This window comes from Phoxinus phoxinus, assembly GCF_949152265.1.
Source record: "Phoxinus phoxinus genome assembly, chromosome: 20".
Taxonomy (NCBI): domain Eukaryota; kingdom Metazoa; phylum Chordata; class Actinopteri; order Cypriniformes; family Leuciscidae; genus Phoxinus; species Phoxinus phoxinus.
Genome location: NC_136895.1, coordinates 20,412,198 through 20,429,498, shown reverse-complemented (window position 1 = coordinate 20,429,498; position 17,301 = coordinate 20,412,198). Strand labels below are relative to the sequence as shown.

At 38.1% G+C, this 17,301-nt stretch overlaps 3 protein-coding genes across 3 annotated transcripts in view; 2 read left to right on the top strand and 1 right to left on the bottom strand.

Annotated features, from left to right (window-relative positions):
- The first annotated feature begins 21 nt into the window (after positions 1-21).
- On the top strand, positions 22-7,130 carry sgsh (N-sulfoglucosamine sulfohydrolase (sulfamidase)). The gene is given in 8 exon segments (XM_079593686.1): positions 22-231; positions 577-737; positions 827-932; positions 1,674-1,864; positions 1,866-2,006; positions 2,087-2,168; positions 2,241-2,444; positions 6,376-7,130. Coding segments are annotated over 8 exon segments (1,536 nt in total). The 5' UTR covers positions 22-140; the 3' UTR covers positions 6,936-7,130.
- A 1,019-nt stretch (positions 7,131-8,149) lies between these two features.
- npb (neuropeptide B) lies at positions 8,150-10,536 on the top strand. Its single transcript, XM_079593688.1, has 2 exons — positions 8,150-8,564; positions 9,301-10,536. The coding sequence occupies exons 1-2, from the start codon at positions 8,295-8,297 to the stop codon at positions 9,427-9,429; spliced, it is 399 nt and encodes a 132-aa protein (XP_079449814.1). The 5' UTR covers positions 8,150-8,294; the 3' UTR covers positions 9,430-10,536.
- gnav1 (guanine nucleotide binding protein (G protein) alpha v1) overlaps positions 10,405-17,301 on the bottom strand; it is a 30,258-nt gene continuing 23,361 nt past the window's right edge. The window contains exons 7-9 of the mRNA XM_079593687.1: positions 16,284-16,355; positions 13,460-13,547; positions 10,405-11,533 (exon numbers count right to left, since the gene is read on the bottom strand). Coding sequence (XP_079449813.1) covers positions 11,343-11,533; positions 13,460-13,547; positions 16,284-16,355 — 351 coding nt within the window. The 3' untranslated portion in view covers positions 10,405-11,342. The remainder of the gene's footprint in view (positions 11,534-13,459; positions 13,548-16,283; positions 16,356-17,301) is intronic.

The window sequence follows — 17,301 nt, the reverse complement described above, 5'->3', positions numbered from 1 at the left end:
GCGTCAGCTGATCGTGGTCATGTGATGGACTCACATGGTTGGCGGAAGTTAGTCTCGCTGAGTGTAAACAAAAGTTCTAAAAGACTTCTCCGTTTGCTTTACTAACATTACAGGAGGTGTGCGAGGCAAATGACTCTAACATGTCGTTTTTGTTCCGGTGGACTCTGTTGTGTGTCCTGGTTTGTTGTCATCTAGGAGAGTGCAGAAGAAGAAATGTACTTCTCATCATTGGTGTGTAGAAAAACACAATTATGTGTATTGATATGACAATATTTATATATTTGATTAGTTGTTATGTTGTATTAACGATGTGTTAATGCGTCAATAGGCGACTTTACACAGGCTGCTCTGTTCCTGCTCAAAATTCAGAGTAAAGAGGCAATGCCGCATTAAAGCCAGACTACATTATGCCAGCTCAGACGCGCCTCAGCCACTAGCATCACAGTATACAGTTATATTTGCTGTGTAAATGCATTTATGCCACCTCATTAAACAGTCTGTTAAATGCCACTTAAATGGCAGCTCAGAAGCGCCTCTGTGCCTCCTTTGCAGTGTAAATGTGTCATGTTTTGGCAGCTGATGATGGTGGGTTCGAGACGGATGTCTACAACAACACTGTGGTCCAGACACCTCATCTCCGGGCTCTTTCTGAGCGCAGCGTGATCTTCAACAACGCCTTCACCTCCGTCAGCAGCTGCTCACCAAGTCGTTCCACCATCCTGACTGGACTACCACAGGTAACCAACCAGCATGTAAAAGTCTCTTGTTTTTTTAGCCCAAACTAATGGATAAACTTGCCTTGAACTTCTCTTTCCCTGATCAACAGCACCAGAACGGGATGTACGGCCTGCATCAGGGAGTTCATCACTTTAACTCATTTGATGGAGTGCGCAGTCTTCCTCTCCTCCTGAATCAAGCCAACATCCACACAGGTATGATGAAGATCCATGAAAATAAAACAGAAAAACACTTTTTTTATTACAACACTGCACCTTCATGCACTTGTTTCTGTGTTTGAGGCCATACATATATGTACGACAATTAAAATGTTCTACAAAAAGTGATATTTTCTGTACACAATTTGAACACAAACCTTTTGTACTTGTTTCTGTTTTGAGTCCGTATATTAGTACAACTATCTTTCTACCAAATGACACATTAGCCTGGTTTCCATTACAGATTTGCGCAAAACTTTTTACATATTTTCTAAATGTTGATCAAAATCGATTGTGAAATGACTGCGTTTCCATTAACCGATGTTATGTGACTAAAACGTCACTTTTTCCTCTCGCGATCATTAAAAAATGACAAAAAAGTCATTAAAAAATCATGGCAAGTGATGTTGGCATGTTATGTTATCGTTACTGTTACGAAGTGGAGATTTCATATGAATTTGTATGAAAAAATGTACTAATAGCCTATAAGAAAAAAGCTTGACAGTCATTTGAAACCAGCAAATCTTGGAAAAATTTGGAATTTTACAAATTCGTGATTGACTTCTTTGGAAAGGAATTGTCGGGGGGAAAAAACTTTTTAGTACAAAATTTGAACACCATTTTGTGCTTAATGAATGCAAAAAGCCAGTACAGAAAGCTAATCGGCTTATGTGAATCTTGGAAAATCTTGGAAAAATGTGGAGTTTTTCAAATTCATGATTGCTTTTCTTTGGAAAGGAATCATCGGGAAAAAACACGTTGGTCCGGGCCCTGTATACCCGTTCGATTTCGCCTACACAGAAGAGACCAATTCCGTGCTGCAGGTGGGTCGGAATATCACCAGGATCAAGCTCCTAGTTCGGAAGTTCTTCCAGAGCCAGAAGGCGGAGAGAAGTGGGACGGGAGAGGAACGGCCGTTCTTCCTCTACCGTGGCGTTCCATGATCCTCACCGCTGTGGCCATTCCCAGCCTCAGTATGGAGTGTTCTGTGAAAAGTTTGGGAATGGAGAGAGCGGAATGGGAAGAATTCCGGATTGGCGGCCGAAGTATTACTCTCCAGACCAGGTTAAGGTGAGCCTTACAAATAAAGAAAAATGTAAAAAAGTCATTAGTTGAAGCTCCCAACCATCAGTCTCTTAATATTTAACTAGGTTCCGTACTTTATTCCGGACACTCCTGCGGCAAGGGCGGATATAGCGGCCCAGTACACAACGGTCAGCCGGCTGGACCAAGGTTAATATTTTACGTCATTCACACTAATATGAAAATGTGTCGATTTTCATAAATTTGTTTTTTTTTTCGAAGGCATTGGTTTGGTTCTTCAAGAACTACGGGATGCGGGATTTGAAAATGACACTCTGGTGATCTACAGCTCGGATAACGGAATTCCGTTCCCCAACGGACGCACTAACCTGTACGGCTCAGGTGTGAAGGAACCCATGCTGGTCTCCTCACCTGAACACCGGCAGCGCTGGGGACAGATCAGCCAGGCCTACGTCAGTCTGCTGGGTAAGAGCCAATCACGGTTTGTTTATTCTTCTCATGGTCTGAAGATGCGCTGTACCTGCTTTAACCACTAGGTGGTGCTGTGCGCCTAGTTTATGTGCTGTTGTGGCTGTTTTCAGCCACTATGGGGTATTTTTGAGTCTTATTTTGGCCATAACTTTTTCCGTGTTTCAGCAAATGGAATGATTTTTGGTGACAAAGCTTATTTTTACACATATTTTAGGAAAATGCTTTGAAAATTTTCAAAAACTCAACAGTACACTCTGGGCAAATTCACTACCCTTTCGTTATGTTCGTGGCTGAAAACAGCCACTACTTTAAACTGCTGTAAAAATTGATCAGATAAATATTTTTTTGCCATTTTTTTTGCATAAATCTATTAATCAACCTCAGTCCTGTTCAAAACTACTAAATGTTTTTAAAAAAATCAAGATTTTAACTCTTTAATTGCCAAATTCATAAATTATGTAACTGATTTGGGAGGGGAAAAAACACAAAATTACTTATTTTCAATATAAAATGTGATTGTGGACTGGATTTTTTTTTACCTTTTATCACAGTCTTGGACATGTCAAAGATTAGAAACAACATTGGTTTTGATGCATTGTTAGTTTTTGTGCAGCATCAGATTTTAACTTTTTCTCCCTCATTTACTGTTCATGGCTGTTTTTGCCCCATTGACTTCCATTATAACCATTTTTTTTTATTGCAAAGCCATGACACCATAAAATCATGCATTTTTGATTGTTGGTGGTTTTCCCTGTTGGGAAGAGGTAAAAATTTAAATTTTTACTGTTGATAACCAGGTGGCACCATTAACCCTTTAGATAGGCCTGTGCAAAAAAAAAGCTTAGTTTCTGGCTTTTACATGGAGTTATATGGAGTATAATTGTGTGTGTGTGTGTGTGTGTGTGTGTGTGTGTGTGTGTGTGTGTGTGTGTGTGTGTGTGTGTGTGTGTGTGTGTGTGTGTGTGTGTGTGTGTGTGTGTGTGTGTGTGTGTGTGTGTGTGTGTGTGTGTGTGTGTGTGAGAGAGAGAAAACACTCACCTTGATGCGTCTGAGAAAATCAAAATATGCACCTCAGCTCTCAGAACTACATGGAGTAAACAAAAACAAAGTAGCCTAAGTGTATTTATGCATCTGCCTTTTGATGGTGAGAAATGCAGACTAAACAAAAACTAGGCAAGTGGATTTAAACACTTGCATGCAAGCCTGCTGGTCATTTGATGGTGAGAAGAGCAGCAAGCAACATGAGAAAGGGCTTGACTTGTAGTGAAGTTTTAGAGATGATTCTGCAGCCGGACCCGTCCAGCGAGCTACAGGATGTATTGTCTTCTCCCTCTGACACCACAGACTCAGGAGAGGCAGATCCTGATTTGGATGTGGCACCCTCATCATCTTCTCTAGCTTCCACTGAAGGCGAGGGGGATTCGGAAGATCGGATTGGGAGAAACGGCGAAGTGTGGTTTTCCACCAACGCGGAGACAACTCCCTTTCTTCAGCCTGCCAGAGTCGACTCCAGGGCCGACGAGATGATTGACCTCATTGTCAGCATGACCAACCTCCAAAACGCAGAGCTCTGGTGATTTCTTGAATCTTGAGAGGGACATGGTGGCTCTAAAAATCGCACGACCACTGCGATCATCCCACAGGCAACGTGTGGACTCCCCTCTGGACCTGTAGACGCCGGCCAAAATCAGTAGCCCCATGTAGGCACGGAGATCTGTGGAGTCCACCCCGGTTCAGTTTCTCATTGTGCGGCGCCCGTAAAAAACAGATTGAACACAGAATCAATGTTCTGGACCCTTGCGATGGCATAGCGCGTCGGCCACGAAGTCACGCCTCTGGCAGGCTGAAGAAAGGGAGTTGTCTCCGCGTTGGTGGAAAACCAAACTTCACCGTTTCTCACAATCCACCCAGACCCAGGATCTTCCGAATCCTCCTCGCCTTCAGTGGAAGCTAGAGAGGATGATGAGAGTGCCACATCCAAATCAGGATCTGCCTCTCCTGAGTCTGTGGTGTCAGAGGGAGAAGACAATACATCCTGTAGCTCGCTGGACGGGTCCGGCTGCAGAATCATCTCTAAAACTTCACTACAAGTCAAGCCCTTTCTCATGTTGCTTGCTGCTCTTCTCACCATCAAATGACCAGCAGGCTTGCATGCAAGTGTTCAAATCCACTTGCTTAGTTTTTGTTTAGTCTGCATTTCTCACCATCAAAAGGCAGCAGATGCATAAATACACTTACTTTGTTTTTGTTTACTCCATGTAGTTCTGAGAGCTGAGGTGCATATTTTGATTTTCTCAGACGCATCAAGTTCTCTCACACACACACACACACACACACACACACACACACACACACACACACACACACACACACACACACACACACACACACACACTTTATTATGCTATTATACTCCATATAACTCCATGTAAAAGCCAGAAACTAAGCTTTTTTTTGCACAGGCCTATATAAAGGGTTAATTGTGCCACCTGGTTATCAACAGTAAAAATTACAAATTTTACCTCTTTGACCACCAACAATCAAAAATGCATGATTATATGGTGTCATGGCTTTGCAATCAAAAAATGTGGTTATAATGGAAGTCAATGGGGCAAAAACAGCCACGAACAGTAAATGAGGGAGAAAAAGTTAAAATCTGATGCTGCACAAAAACTAACAATGCATCAAAACCAATGTTGTTTCTAATCTTTGACATGTCCAAGACTGTGATAAAAGGTAAAAAAAAATCCAGTCCACAATCACATTTTATATTGAAAATAAGTAATTTTGTGTTTTTTTCCCTCCCAAATCAGTGACATAATTTATGAATTTGGCAATTAAAGAGTTAAAATCTTGATTTTTTAAAAAACATTTAGTAGTTTTGAACAGGACTGAGGTTGATTAATAGATTTATGCAAAAAAAATGGCTAAAAAATATTTATCTGATCAATTTTTACAGCAGTTTAAAGTAGTGGCTGTTTTCAGCCACGAACATAACGAAAGGATGGGAATTTGAACAATGCACAAGGGTTAATACCACACTAACACACATGCACTTGTTCCTGTTTTTGAGGCCAGATAATAGAACAACTTCCTCTCTAATGAATGACAGTGTTACCAATGTGCCGTACCGTGAACGACAATTTCTTTTTTCGTAGAAAAGTTTTTTGTATAGATTTAAAAAAACAATATAGTGTGTGTGTATGGCAATTTCTACTTTTACGAATCGTAGGTTGTTCATATGTTAAAAAATGCCTTCCCTCACTTATTGCACCTTTTTGCTCTTGATTCAGTGTATTAAGTCATATTTTTCTATTTACTGACAGATTATTTGCCAATGTAACAACATTTTCTATTTGTACGAATCGCAAGTTGTCCGTACGAAATTTAAAAATGGCATCACTAACTATTGCACCTTTTTTACACTTGATTCAGTGTTTTAGGGTCATTTCTGTCTATTTACTGACAGATTATTGCCAATGTAACAAGATTTTCTATTTGTACAAATTGCCAATGTCACAACGTTTTCTTTTTGTACTAATCGCAGGTTATTCGTACGATATAAAAAAATGGCGTCCCTCACTATTGTACTTTTTGCACTTGATTCAGTTTAAACACATCTTTCTATTTACTGACAGATTATTGAAAATGTGAAAACATTTTTATTTGTATTAAATTGCCAATGTAACAACATTTTCTATTTGTACGAATCGCAGGTTATTCGTACAATATAAAAAAATGGCGTCCCTCACTATTGCACCTTTTTCAGATTTAACCGTTTAAACTCATATCTTTCTATTTACTGACAGATTAATGTAAACTATTCTGTTTGTATGTACTTGACTCATATGTCATATTACGGTCATATCTTTTATGATTATTTGTATGACACTGTAAAACAGCATCTCTCATTTTTCCCCCTCAGATATCACTCCCACCATACTGGACTGGTTCTCTTTGCCGTATCCGTCGTACAGTCTCTCAGGTGGTCGTCCGGTTGAGTTGACGGGTCGGTCTCTCCTCCCGGCCCTGAGCTCAGAACCGTCCTGGGTCACCGTCTACGCCAGCCAGAGTCTCCACGAGGTCACCATGTATTACCCGATGCGCTCCATCCACCAGGGCCCCTACCGGCTCCTGCACAATCTTCACTACCGCATGCCCTTTCCTATAGACCAGGACTTCTACGTGTCCCCAACCTTCCAGGATCTGTTAAACCGGACCCGGTCGGGCCGGCCCACGGGCTGGTTCAAGACTCTAGAGGAGTATTACTACCGGGAGAGGTGGGAGCTGTTCCACATCCAGTCGGATCCGACGGAGAGGCAGAATCTGGCTGGTGATCCAGCACACGCGCCGGTTCTGGAGAGCCTGAGGGAGCAGCTGCTGAAGTGGCAGTGGAGGACCGAGGACCCGTGGGTGTGCGAGCCGGATGCGGTTCTCGAGACTAAGCTAGAACCGCAGTGCAGACCCTTGGACAACGGACTATGAGTGCCTGAAATTAAAGAAAACGTTCATCCTTTTATGGTTTAGGGTCAATGTTTAAATGGTTTCATTTGAGAATATATTTGTAGCTTTTATACTGAAAATGGTAATAAACATTAACATTTAAAATATATTTTTTGGAAAATATCATTACCATAGATTGTAAAAAGGCAATAAGACTCAATAAAATGTCCTCTGCCTTACTAGTTTCTTTTTAGGCAGCCACAGATGTCAATCAATTTTATTTACCTTTTATTATTATTATATTTATTATAAATAAAAATACTATTATCATCATAATAATAATATTTATTCTTATAATTAATTATTATTTACATTTTGGCTTCTTGTTTAAATGTTATCTCAGATACCTATTATTTTTTATAATATTTTGTATTATTATTACAAATATTATCACATATTAATAATTTGAATAATTATTATTTAAATAGCAAAATTAATAATAATTATTGTTACTATTATATATGTATACTTTTTGGCTTATTGCTTAAATGTCACCTTAGATGCCAAAGGAACATTTCAAAATTATTTTTGAATATAATTTTTAATAAATTAACATTTTAAGCTTGTTGTAGCTGTTTGAGATACAATATGGAAAGTGCTCTCTCCATTTAATTATTTATAAATCTGACAACACTGTAAAACAGTTTATCCAAAAGTGAAATCAATAAATCAATATTAAAATCATTCATGGAGACTTTTAAGGTGACGTAGTTACATTGTTCTTACTCAAATAAGTACTAAGTAATATTAATCAACTACATGTACTTACTGTAGAGTTATGGTTAGGGTTTAGTTTATGGTTAGTTACTTGTAATTATGCATATTTACTCTTATTACCACAGTAAGTACATGTAGTAGGCTAAAGTGTAACTTTGTCACCTCAAAATAAAGTGCTACCTAGATTTCATTCATCAATTATTCATTACTTTATTTATTGTATTATATTCTATTCAAATCTCTTCTAATTTGTATCAAGTAAACTTTTTTGGATACCGTTATTCTTTGGTTAATGCTTGTGTGCGTCTTTACGCATGGGATTTTTGTCTTTTTTAATTTGTGCTGTGACGCCAGAAAGACGTTTATTGATCAATATAGACATGCTCAGTGACAGAGAAACAATATAATCCCGTCATACATCACATCTACCTGACGTTAAAGGCTCCCCAACCGTCTCCAAACGTTCAAATCAATCCTATTGGCCGGAAATATGAATCATCTAGTGGGGAATGACGAACGAGATCACGACTCCGAGGGGTATATATAAACTCCAGATGTGGAGAGCATCAACCCAAAAGCTACGAGGCATCATAGATCAAAACACACGTTTGGGTCAAGTGCGCAATGGAGAAGTCCGTCAGATCCGTGTTGGTGTTCGTGGCAGTTTCCATCCTCATCTCCAGCCATCCTACAGACGCCTGGTACAAGCAGTCCACCGGGCCGAGCTACTATTCCGTCGGGAGAGCCTCGGGTTTGCTGTCCGGGATCCGGAGGTCGCCGTATGTGCGCAGATCTGAGAGTGAATCCGCGCTGGACAGCGGCGAGACCCCCGGCGTCTCCAACAGCGCGATGCCCGACCTCAGCAGCAGACAAACGCCAGTCCTCAAAAACATGGTAAACTATTTGATGAAAAACACGGTTTATTATAGCTTATTATATATAGCCTATACAGCAAAAGAAAACAATATCCTATTATACATAGGCTACACATATATAAAATAGGCAGTTTATTAAAATGTTATTTAGTAAAATATATAGGCTATATATTTTTTTTTAAATCGTCATTTTATTTTATAAAACAATATAAAATTTAAATAAGCCTAAAAAAAAGAATAAACATTATATAATAGTTTTACAGGATGTACAGTTAATTTGCATTCAATTATGTATGTATTTTGAATAGCCTACTTTATATGAATTTACATTAAACGGTTTGATGATTTTCACGTATATATTTGCAAAACTTATTGCTAAAGTGATTAATTAAAAGAGCATAACCAATCATTAGTTAATGTGCATTCAAATATGAATATATATTCAGAACATTCCTGAACATTTGAATGTACATTAAATATTATTAATGTAACGTATTAATAAAACGTAACGCATGTTTAATGTAAAACATGTATAGCCTATGGGGGAAATCGGTTTTTAAAGAACCAATTAAAGCAACAACAAAAAAAATTATATTCAAGAGTTTTACTTTATGAGTCAGTTTTAATGGAGACAGAATTATATTTGAACTATCTGATTTGCCCGTTTTCTTTATTTTAAAAATCATGTATTTAAGACGAGCGTTCATTCAAACTTTCATTAAGGTTTTACTGTGGCGTTATTTTGTTCCCCTCAGGCCATCTGCGTAAAGGACATTTCCCCAAACCTACAGAGCTGTGAGCTGGTTCAGGACGGTTCGAGCACGTTTCGGTGCAAAGCAGACGTGTTTCTCTCGCTCGATTCGCTGGACTGCTTCACCTCCTGAACGGAACCCTTCTCTCTCCATCTCTCTCTCTCTCCTTCCCCGACCCAAAGTCTCTTCATTTCAGGAGTATTTACAGCCAAGGCAGTGAGGCGCGCTGTTGACATTGAATGTTTACTTGATTTAACCCAGGGATGTTCAGCGCTGCTCCCGAAGATCTGCTTTCCTGCGATGTTTAGTTATTGTAGCAATGATAATATTTGTTAAACTGTGACTTTTATTATTATTATTTTCAGTGAACGTGCGGGACTTCCGATTCCCTAGCCGCTACTCAAAAGTGAGGTAAACGGAAAAACTGTGCGCTACAAAACAGTGCATTTATAAGTACAATTATGTTAAAATAATAGGAAAGAAATACCAGTTTGAATTTTAAGCAGCATAATCTGTTTTGTAAAGCTAAAATAACTGGAAGTGGATGACCCCGGAAGTCTCCCGACATTCATTAAAAATAAGGTGAATAATGTTTTGCGACACAATTTATGTCGCAAAATATAATTTGTTAAATGAAATCAGCATCAAGACATTAAAATGTACCATAAAAAATAATGTTGCACTGTACTTTTTTTTGTTGCTGCAATCAGTTATAACAACTTACAATTTGTTGAGATAACTTAAAATATGTTTGTGCTTGACTTAAAATATTAAGTTCCATTAAGTTGGATATTTAAGTTGAATATTTAAGTTGAAACATATGATTTCTTATTCTAATGTTGAATTTTAAGTCATGTTAATCACCAAAATCAGTTTTTACAGTGTGGTTTAGTATATAGCGAATGTGCAAAAGTGAAGTCAAACCACATTCAAGTCAGTTTCAGTGTGAACACTTTCAGTTGTGTTTTGCAGGAAAATAGATCTCGGAGAACAGTTTTGAGCACCCCTGGTATACACAATGTGAAGTTTGCTGCTTAAAATTATAAATTAATATAAATACAAAATCCACAGACAAAGCGAAGAGGTGTTTTCTGTTTGATCTGTTTTCTCCCTCGCGCCCACCAGTCTCCTGTACCAACTTCCAGATGTATTAAATGTTCATAAAAAGAATTCACTGTTATGAGCAAAAACCTTCAAAGATGTTTTCTTTATTTTATTAAACTTGAAAGATATACTGTTCATTGTGTGTATGTTTGTGTTGAGAAATGTTTCACGGCATTCATTGTATGTGGGAAATCAGCACGAAACAATATCAAATACATGTGTGTTAGTTTTTAATTACATTTCTATTCACAGTGGCTTTTTTGCACTTACAAAAGTAACTCAAATGCTTTTGAAAAGCGAAATACGGCATTTAAATAGCAAAAATACACCAATGAATAATTGGGATGAAAAAAATGGTAAAGTAACATGATTTGAAATGTATTTACAATACAATATGCAATTGCTACAAGTATGATTATGCTTCATATAGATGTGTGGCTCACTTTGGTGCATCAAAACCATTTCAGATTGAATAAATCCTCTTTGACAACTATAAAAGTGCTGGAATGCAAAATTATGATTCATAATGCAAAAAAGAAAAGAACTGAGAGGGTGTTCGATCTCTGAACGGACCATGTTGAACAAAGATTTGCAGGAGAAAAGGTTATTTCACAAGTGATGATTAACCATGGTAACACACTCAGGATTCGAGGGATGTCAGGTGGAAAATGATGGGATGCATGGAAGAGCAAGTCGACTTCCTCCGGAGAGTACAATTTACTCTTTAAAACCATATTATACACTTCCACAGCGTAATATGTGATTCAGATTGGTTTATTATTGCATTTTGAGGACAGTTATTAAATATTTAGTTGGTGTTTAAGTAAGAGGAGCATACACAGTCATGTATTTGCTTATTGCTTCATGAAAAGTGTGCAGTCGCTCCATTCTGATTAATATCATATATAATAAATACCATCAGTCTGAGTTTTTAAGGGGACTCAGAGCAGAGACACGGCCTCCAGGTTCTCCTTGATGATGGTGTCCATGACGACTTGGAAAACGACCTGCACGTTGGAGGTGTCGGTGGCTGTGGTGAAGTGGTGGTAGATCAGTTTGCTGGGGGTGGCGTTGAGAGACACGAACATGGCGGCGATGAACCGGGCGCCAGCGTCCACGTCACAGTCAGCACCTGTCAACAAAAAGGGGTTTGAAAGAAGACCAAGGCTGCATATTTACAGTAAAAAAATAGTACTCCAATAAATAAAATGTGTTAAAAAAAAAAACTGTTAAAAAGGTTTTAAAATGTAATTTATTCCAGTGATCAAAGCTGAATCTTCAGCATCATCACGTGATTCTTCAGAAATCATTCTAATGATGATTTGCTGCTCAAGAAACATTACTTATTAGTATCAATGTTGAAAACAGTTGTGCTGCTTCATAATTTTTTGGGAAACAGTTATGCATTTGTTTCAAGAATCTTTCTAATGGTTAGAAGTTCAAAATAATTTGAAATATTTTGTAGAGTGCATATCTGGCGAGATCTAAACCTTCAATGCTAAATTGACTTGTGAATTAACAGGTGAAGTGTAGTTGTAAAAAGGTTTTATTATAATCTTCTCTGGGATTAACATATACAAGTGTCGGCGCAGGGGTTGGAGAGTGAAGACTATGTTATGCCAGAAATTTCCAGCCTCATCCGTCTTGACCTTTTCTCCCTGAGGTAAAAACTACGGGATCCATTCCAGCTGATTAGACAGCAGAACCACAAACTCACGGAGACATGCTGGATTCAGTCTTAATGGAGCGACAGAGATAGAGGATGTCAGAGTCTGAAAGAAAGAAAGAAAGAAAGAAAGAAAGAAAGAAAGAAAGAAAGAAAGAAAGAAAGAAAGAAAGAAAGAAAGAAAGAAAGAAAGAAAGAAAGAAAGAAAGAAAGAAAGAAAGAAAGAAAGACAGAAAAAAAAGACAGGCAGACAAAAAGAAAAAAGTAAGAAGACAGAAAGAACGATTAAACAACCTAACAACCAAAATAAAGAAACAGCATGGGAAAGAGAACAAACAAAAAAGAGAAGAGAACAGAGAGAATGAACAAAGAAATGAATGAAAGAACAAAAACAAACAAAAATGAAAAAGAACTATCAAGAAAGTGAACAAACAAATGAATAAGAAAAGAAACAATTCAAAAAGAATGAACAAACAAATAATGAAAACAAACTTGAAAAAAGAAAATGAACAAAAGGAGAGTAAATGAAAAAAAGGAGAACAAAAAGAACTAAACAAAATTAACAAATAACAGACAAAAACCAAACAAAAGAAAGATAACAAATGAAAAGTAATTAAATGAATGAAAGAAAGAAAAAACTAATTAAAGAAAGCAAAAGAACAAAAAAATAAATTAGATAAAACGCAGACAGACAAATGAAAAATAAAGAAAGGGAACAAAGAAATAAGAGAATGTACAAACAGACAAACAAGCAAAAAAAATTACAATGAAACAAACAACTGAACGGACAAACATGAACAAACAAATGAAATTGAGAATTAACAAACAAATAATTAGAAAAAAAGAACTAAAAATCAAAAGAGAATGAAACAAATGAAAGAACAAACAAATGAATGAAAGAACAAAACAAAACAAATGAAAGAACAAAAGAAAACAACTTAAAAAAACAAGTAAACAAAAAGAGAAAAAAAAGAATAAACGAAAAAAACAAACAAAAATAAGAACAAACCAAAAATAAGAACAAAAATAAAAACAAACCAACGTTTAAAAAAATGAAAGGATGAATGTTCAAAACAATGAGAACAAACAAATGAATGAAAAAACAAATGAATGAAAGAAAAAAACAAAAGAGAACCAACAAACAAACGAGAACTACAAAATGAACAAAACAAACAACTAAATCAAAGGAAAAAAGGAGATGAGTAAACAAGAGTGAGTGAGTGAGTGAGTGAGTGAGTGAGTGAGTGAGTGAGTGAGTGAGTGAGTGAGTGAGTGAGTGAGTGAGTGAGTGAGTGAGTGAGTGAGTGAGTGAGTGAGTGAGTGAGTGAGAGAGAGAGAGAGAGAGAGAGAGAGAGAGAGAGAGAGAGAGAGAGAGAGAGAGAGAGAGAGAACCTCTGAACTGAGGAAGGTAATGCCGTAGATGACGCCCCGAGTGCAGAATCTTCTCTTGGAAAAGATCGATCTTGTTCATGAATAACATCTGCAAAACAAGAGGAAACACACACACACGTCACTCATCAACCGGCCGCTCTGTCAAATCAATCATTTAGGACAAGCTTACACACAAAGTCTTGGAGTGGAACGTTGTGTGTGCGCGGTTTTACAAAACAAAATTATTATTCGACAACAGGCTCACCATAATGGCGTAATTAACAACTCAGTCCCTGAATGATTTAGCCCAGCGTTTCAAAACAACAGAGTATGACTAACGTGGATCCAAAACGCATCTTAACAAGGGCAGTTAGCGCACCTCATTACTCGGAGAGAGCTTTGCGGAGGGCGTACGGTAAAAAGACACACAACAAGCAGACCATTGTCACCCACGGGACGACCTAAAACACCCCTGCTAGTTTAATTGCCAAACGACATGGGCAATTAGAACAAAGTCTGGGCTAACTGACGAACGTGGGCAGTAATTACGAGGAAAGATGCGAGGTTACCAAAGCAAGCTAGAGTAATCGGCCAATGAAACGACAGAGTTTCATCTGACTCTTTCATCAGGTGATCGTACAACTGAGTCTTTAATGAGATTAGGTCCAGAACTTGAGGAGAACTCACTGATATCGGGAGAACCGGTGATGTAACTTTTTGTTTGATGAGACAAAAGTAATTATTGATTGTAATTGATTGTGAAAACTGGCCTATATATGAGAGAATGCAGGGGAGGGGCTACAAATGAGAGGGCTTGATGATGTCAGCAGAAATGGAAAGTCGTTTCAGAGGCGGAGCAAGTTGTTATGAAAAATTATTACATTTATTAATAAAAAGACCAGAAGTGTGCATTAGGAAAGTAAATAGATTCAGTTTTGATTTAACATTAATTTAAAATCTGTGGCGTAAAAACTTTAGCGTTAAATTGTTGAAATCAATGCAGACTTTAGTAGTGGCACTAAAGGCTCGTCAAATCACTGAAATAATGTTGAAATAATTATCGAAAACTATTAAGAGATACATCTATGTGATATAAATTATGCTATATCTTTATGTGTGTGTGTGCGCTTCCATCCATTTATCAATCCATCCATCCATCGAGAAATCTATCCATCCAATCATATATCAATCCATCCATCCAATCATATATCAATCCATCCACCCATCTATCTATCTTTCAATCCATCCATATATCAATCCATCCACCCATCTATCTATCTTTCAATCCATCCATGTATCAATCCATCCACCCATCTATCTATCTTTCAATCCATCCATGTATCAATCCATCCACCCATCTATCTATCTTTCAATCCATCCATGTATCAATCCATCCACCCATCTATCTATCTTTCAATCCATCCATATATCAATCCATCCATATATCAATCCATCCACCCATCTATCTATCTTTCAATCCATCCATTTATCAATCCATCCATATATCAATCCATCCACCCATCTATCTATCTTTCAATCCATCCATTTATCAATAAATCCATCTATCTTTCCATCCATCCATAGATCAATCCATCTACCCATCTATCTATCTTTCCATCCATCCATAAATCCATCCATCCATTTATCGTTCCATCCTATCATAGATCAATCCATCCATCGAGCCATCCATCCATCCATCCATAGATCAATCCATCCATAGATCAATCCATCCATAGATCAATCCATCCATAGATCAATCCATCCATCGATCAATCCATCCATCGATCAATCCATCCATCCATCCATCCATCGTTCTATCCATCCATAGATCAATCCATCCATCGAGCCATCCATCCATCGAGCCATCCATCCATCGAGCCATCCATCCATCGAGCCATCCATCCATCGAGCCATCCATCCGTTCTATCCATCCATCGAGCAATCCATCCATCGAGCAATCAATCCATCGAGCAATCCATCCATCGAGCAATCCATCCATCGAGCCATCCATCCGTTCTATCCATCCATCGAGCAATCCATCCATCGAGCAATCCATCCATCGAGCAATCCATCCATCGAGCAATCCATCCATCGAGCAATCCATCCATCGAGCAATCCATCCATCGAGCAATCCATCCATCGAGCAATCCATCCATCGAGCAATCCATCCATCGAGCAATCCATCCATCGAGCAATCCATCCATCCATCCATCGAGCAATCCATCCATCCATCCATCCATCCATCCATCCATCCATCCATCCATCCATCCATCCATCCATCCATCCATCCATCCATAGATCAATCCATCTATCCATTCAACCATAGATCAATCCATCTATCCATCCATCCATAGATCAATCCATCTATCCATTCAACCATAGATCAATCCATCCATCCATAGAGCAATCCATCCATCCATCCATCGATCATTCTATCCATCCATAGAGCAATCCATCCATCCATCCATCGATCATTCTATCCATCCATAGATCAATCCATCCATCGATCAATCCATCTATCCATTAACCATAGATCAATCCATCCATCCATCGTTCTATCCATCATTCTATCCAACCATAGATCAATCCATCCATCGTAAATGTTGTAATATTGTACACTTTCCCGAAATTAAAATAAATAAATGATATACTTGCATATAAAATCAAGTCTGCTAGAAAAATAGTAGTATTAAACGTCTTGTGAGTATGTGCATGTATGCATCAAAGGACGTGTGTTTTTTTGGTCACATATGTTGTGCTCTTCGCGTAGTCTCTTGATTGACGACACTCCAGCTAATGGGAAGAGACTGGATGATTGCTCTCTGTTAATTCAGCCCCTTCTTACCATAGAAGTACTTCTGAAGAAGACGTTATTGCAGATTGACGAGAACAGCTTGAGACTCTCCTGCAGTCGATTCTAAACAAGAGCACAAATTAAAAACATGAGCTGTCATTCCCACGAGATCCCATGATGCTCTCTTGTGATGTCATATATGAGAGGCGACCGAAAAGCCGAGGTCGGTGCATATGAACAACCTTAGTTTTACAACATCACATTAAATAAACACTGTAAAATAGTCAAATGAAAATGTAATTTTCAGCATTAATAATATTTTTTTATTACTAAATTTCAGTTTTTAGAATGTTATATTAAACGAATACTGTAAAATATTCAAATTAAGTATCTGCTAAATGCATAAATACATTTTATTTTCAGTATTTATAATGATGCTTTAAGGGAGTTATTAAAGGGCACCTATTATGGAATTTTGAAATTTACCTTTCATGTAGTGTGTAACATAGATCTAAGTGAACAAAAACATCCTGCAAAGTTTGAAATATGAAAGTGCACCGTATATAAAGTTATTGTCTTTCAAAAGTAAGAGTCGACTGAGTCATTTTTATGAATCGTTAGAAGACCGAAGCTTTTTCTCTGACTAGATGACGTCAACTTGTCAAGTTATTTGAATACGACACGCCCACTTATTGCGCTCCAAGGCCAGCAGGGAAAACATCAGGGCGACAAGACGCTGTGTTCTGAAGTGCGACTCATCTGCCCAAGGAGGAGCATTTGAAGACTAAGGGCCCTATTTTAACGATCTGAAACGCAAGTGTCAAAGTGCAAAGCGCAAGTAACTCTGTGGGCGGATCCCGGCGCTGTTGCTATTTTCCCGGCGGATAAATGACTCTTGCGCCCGACGCAAATCTAAAAGGGGTTGGTCTGAAGTAGCTTCATTATTCATAGGTGTGGTTTGGGCGTAACGTGAAATAAACCAATCAGAGCGTCCTCTCACATTCCTTTTAAGAGCAGACGCGCTTGTTCCACGGCGGATTGCTATTATAACGGCGGGTTTGCCGGCGCA